The sequence below is a fragment of the Octodon degus genome, unplaced genomic scaffold (assembly GCF_000260255.1).
Source record: "Octodon degus isolate 3935 unplaced genomic scaffold, OctDeg1.0 scaffold00123, whole genome shotgun sequence".
Classification (NCBI taxonomy): Eukaryota; Metazoa; Chordata; class Mammalia; order Rodentia; family Octodontidae; genus Octodon; species Octodon degus.
In genome coordinates this window covers 6,422,831-6,425,773 of record NW_004524699.1, presented here as the reverse complement: position 1 = coordinate 6,425,773, position 2,943 = coordinate 6,422,831, and the positions used below count along the sequence as shown (strand labels likewise).

The window sequence follows — 2,943 nt, the reverse complement described above, 5'->3', positions numbered from 1 at the left end:
GGCTGGCATGTGGTGCTGGGGGATTGAACCGCGGTCCCTGGGCTTTGCTAAGCTTATTCCAAGTAGGTGCTTTAGACCACTGAGCCATCTCACCAGCCCCATTAAATTTTGAGACAGGATCTCATTGAGTTGCCCAGGTTGAGCCAGAACCTGTGGAGGTCTTTTCTCAGCCTCCTAGAGTGGGGGGATCACAGGTGTGCACCACTGTGCCCAGCTGAGATTTCTCCTTCAGCTACTTTTTTCTCATAGAGACAGGCAAGATCTGATCCCTGTAGACCTATAGCCCTTGATCTGGCCTGTTTTCTAAGCTACACTGCAGGAGCCCTCCAGCCTGCCTGGTCCCCTCCTTTCCAGTCATATTTTCTGTCCCGATGCCCTCCATACTTGTGTCACCAATTCCAATTTCTGGGCCATTTTCTGTGGAAGAATCAGAGTTGGGCTCTCAGCCCCTGCCACCATCCACAGCACTTCCTGAAGTTGATCCCCAGCCTCTTTCCCATGGCATTGTCTAGTGGCAACGTGGCAGGAAAGTTACCCAGACGTGTAACAGGCATTCTCTACACTCATGCCCATATGTCAATCCCACATGACTACTCATGAGCTTCTGTGACGTGGTAGGCAGGGAGGTGCATTCTGCCATGGAGTGGAGCCACAAGCAGCTCTGTGCCTCAGAAAGTACAGTGCATTGTCCTGTTGGGGACAAAGAACTGGAGGCTTCAGACCCAGGAAGGTGCGCAAGGTCCTGAGTTTGATTTCTGGTACCAAAAAAAGTAGTCGAGGCTTCAGAGTCACAGTCGCACATCTGCCTTCCAGGCTCCCAGCAGGTGTATCTGTGCACTCTCTAGCACTCAGACTTGCTGCTCACTAACTTGACTAGGGGAGGGGAGATTTATTTTGGCTCAACAGTTTTAGCGGGTCAAGCCCATGGTTGGCTGCACAGCATAGCCAGCATTAGTGGGAGGACAGTGTGCACACCCTCCTGGCTCTCGATTGGCCCCGCCCCCCCAACAGCACTCCACTGTGCATTCGTCCATGATCCAGTCACTTTCCAGAAACCCCACTGTGAAGTTTTGGGGACATTTTAGATCTACACCACTACACCCTGCCAAATAACAGAAAACTTTGTAGAAATGCAAGCTAGCCGGCAGTGCCGGCACACACCTGTAATTCAAACTGCTCAGGAGGCTGAGGTAGGAGGATTACAGGTTCAAGCCTTGCCTGGATAATTTAACAAAACCCTGTTTCAAAATTATAATAGTATGAACAGCTGAGAATAGCTCAGTACTATCTGGGTTCCATCTATATAGCTCTCCAGAAGGTACAAAACAGCATATGTTAAAATGTGGACCCTGTCATTCGGGTGTGGGTTGGTAGTACTCATTTGCAATCCCAGCATTGAGGAGGCCGAGGCAGGAGGGTTGGGTGTTTTTCGAGGCCAGTCTGGCCTGGACTACATTGCAAGGCCTTGTCTCAAAGAGGGGGAGAGGCAGTGTTTATGTTGGGTGCTGGGCTGCTTGGCTGTTTCCTCCTCTCTCATTTCTTTTCTGCGAGGTGGGTGTTGTGCCCTCAGCCAAGGGCCTGAAGAGACTCCCACCTAACAAAGGTCAGGCTGGGGGTTTCCTTCTCCTGTAGCCCTCCTGGCTCTGCTGGCTCTGGAATGGTAACTGCAGCTGCACATTTGACCCTGTGACCTGCTCTCCTGCCGAGCCAAACTCCTTCACATACAGGTGGTGGGCAGAAGGGAGCCACAGAACGGCACACGGCTGGTGCACGTGGTGTACTGCCTGGCAGCACTTGCGCCCCTTTGAGGCTTACGGGATGCCCATGGTCACTGGCTTGGCCTCTCACTCAACAGGCCATTGAGAAGTTGGTTGCTCTTCTCAACACCTTGGACAGGTGGATTGATGAAATCCCCCCAGTGGACCAGCCCTCTCGCTTCGGGAACAAGGCCTTCAGGACCTGGTATGCCAGGTTGCACGAGGTGAGGCCTCTGCAGTGGGGCCCGGGCGGGGCGCAGCACGGAGAACTGCCTGTAGTTACACACTCCTTGCATGAGTCCTTTTTATTTTTTGTTGTTCTGTGTTGGTAGTGCTGGGGATGGAACTCAGGCCTCTTGCAGGCTAAACAAGTGCTCTACACTGGACTGCAAGGCTGCTTAGTAAGTTATTACATTAGCAGCATATGGAAGGCTCACTGAAAGACACCTGCATGCAGCTGTACAAAGCAGGGAAGCTTGGGGCTGTCGAGGTAGCTCAGTGACTAAGCCTTAGGCAAATGCGTGGACCAGGGTTCGATCCCCAGCACCACATGCCCCACTAGCCCCGTGCCAGGATAGGCTGAGCCAGATTGGCTGTTGTGGTATATGCGTGTGATTCCAGCACTGAGGAGGCTGAAAACAGGAGGATCATTATGAGTCTGAGCTGCATAGTGAGACCCTGTAACAACAAATATGTTTAAAAAAAAAAAGCTGTACCAAGCTCACTGCTAAGGCTGCAGAGGAGCCTCGTGCAGTACTGCACATGGTGCGTCCCCTAGTGGTGAGAAAGCAAGGTGAGCGTATGCCTATCAGGGAGTTCCTTCAGAAATGGCTGGTCTATTACCAGTGGAAAGGATTCTGGGTCCTTTTTGCCTCTAACAAAGAACTGGATGAGACAAGACAAAAATGGTGCCAAACGTTTATTTAAAAAGTGAGGAAGAGCTCAGTAGAATAAGCGCTTTCCTAGCAAGCACAAGGGCCTGAGTTCAATCCTCGGTTCTGCCGAAAAAAAAGGGGGTGGGGTGGGGGCTGGGGAGATACCTTAGCAGTCCATGTCTGAGGACCTGGGTTCCACATGCTGTACAGACCCTGGAACCCTGGGTGCTGATCACCGAAACTAGGTGTGGTGGCGCACGCCCCTAATCCTAGTACTAGGCAGGCTGCGACAGACAGGAGCATCACTATGA

General features: G+C 52.1%; 1 protein-coding gene across 2 annotated transcripts in view; it reads left to right on the top strand.

The window, feature by feature from the left end:
• Ptpa (protein phosphatase 2 phosphatase activator) overlaps positions 1 to 2,943 on the top strand; it is a 27,614-nt gene that overhangs the window by 11,830 nt on the left and 12,841 nt on the right. The window contains exon 4 of one of the 2 annotated variants that reach the window (XM_004640458.2): positions 1,856 to 1,981. The exons of the other annotated variant lie outside the window; for it this stretch is intronic. Coding sequence (XP_004640515.1) covers positions 1,856 to 1,981 — 126 coding nt within the window. The remainder of the gene's footprint in view (positions 1 to 1,855; positions 1,982 to 2,943) is intronic. 2 annotated transcript variants of the gene reach the window in all.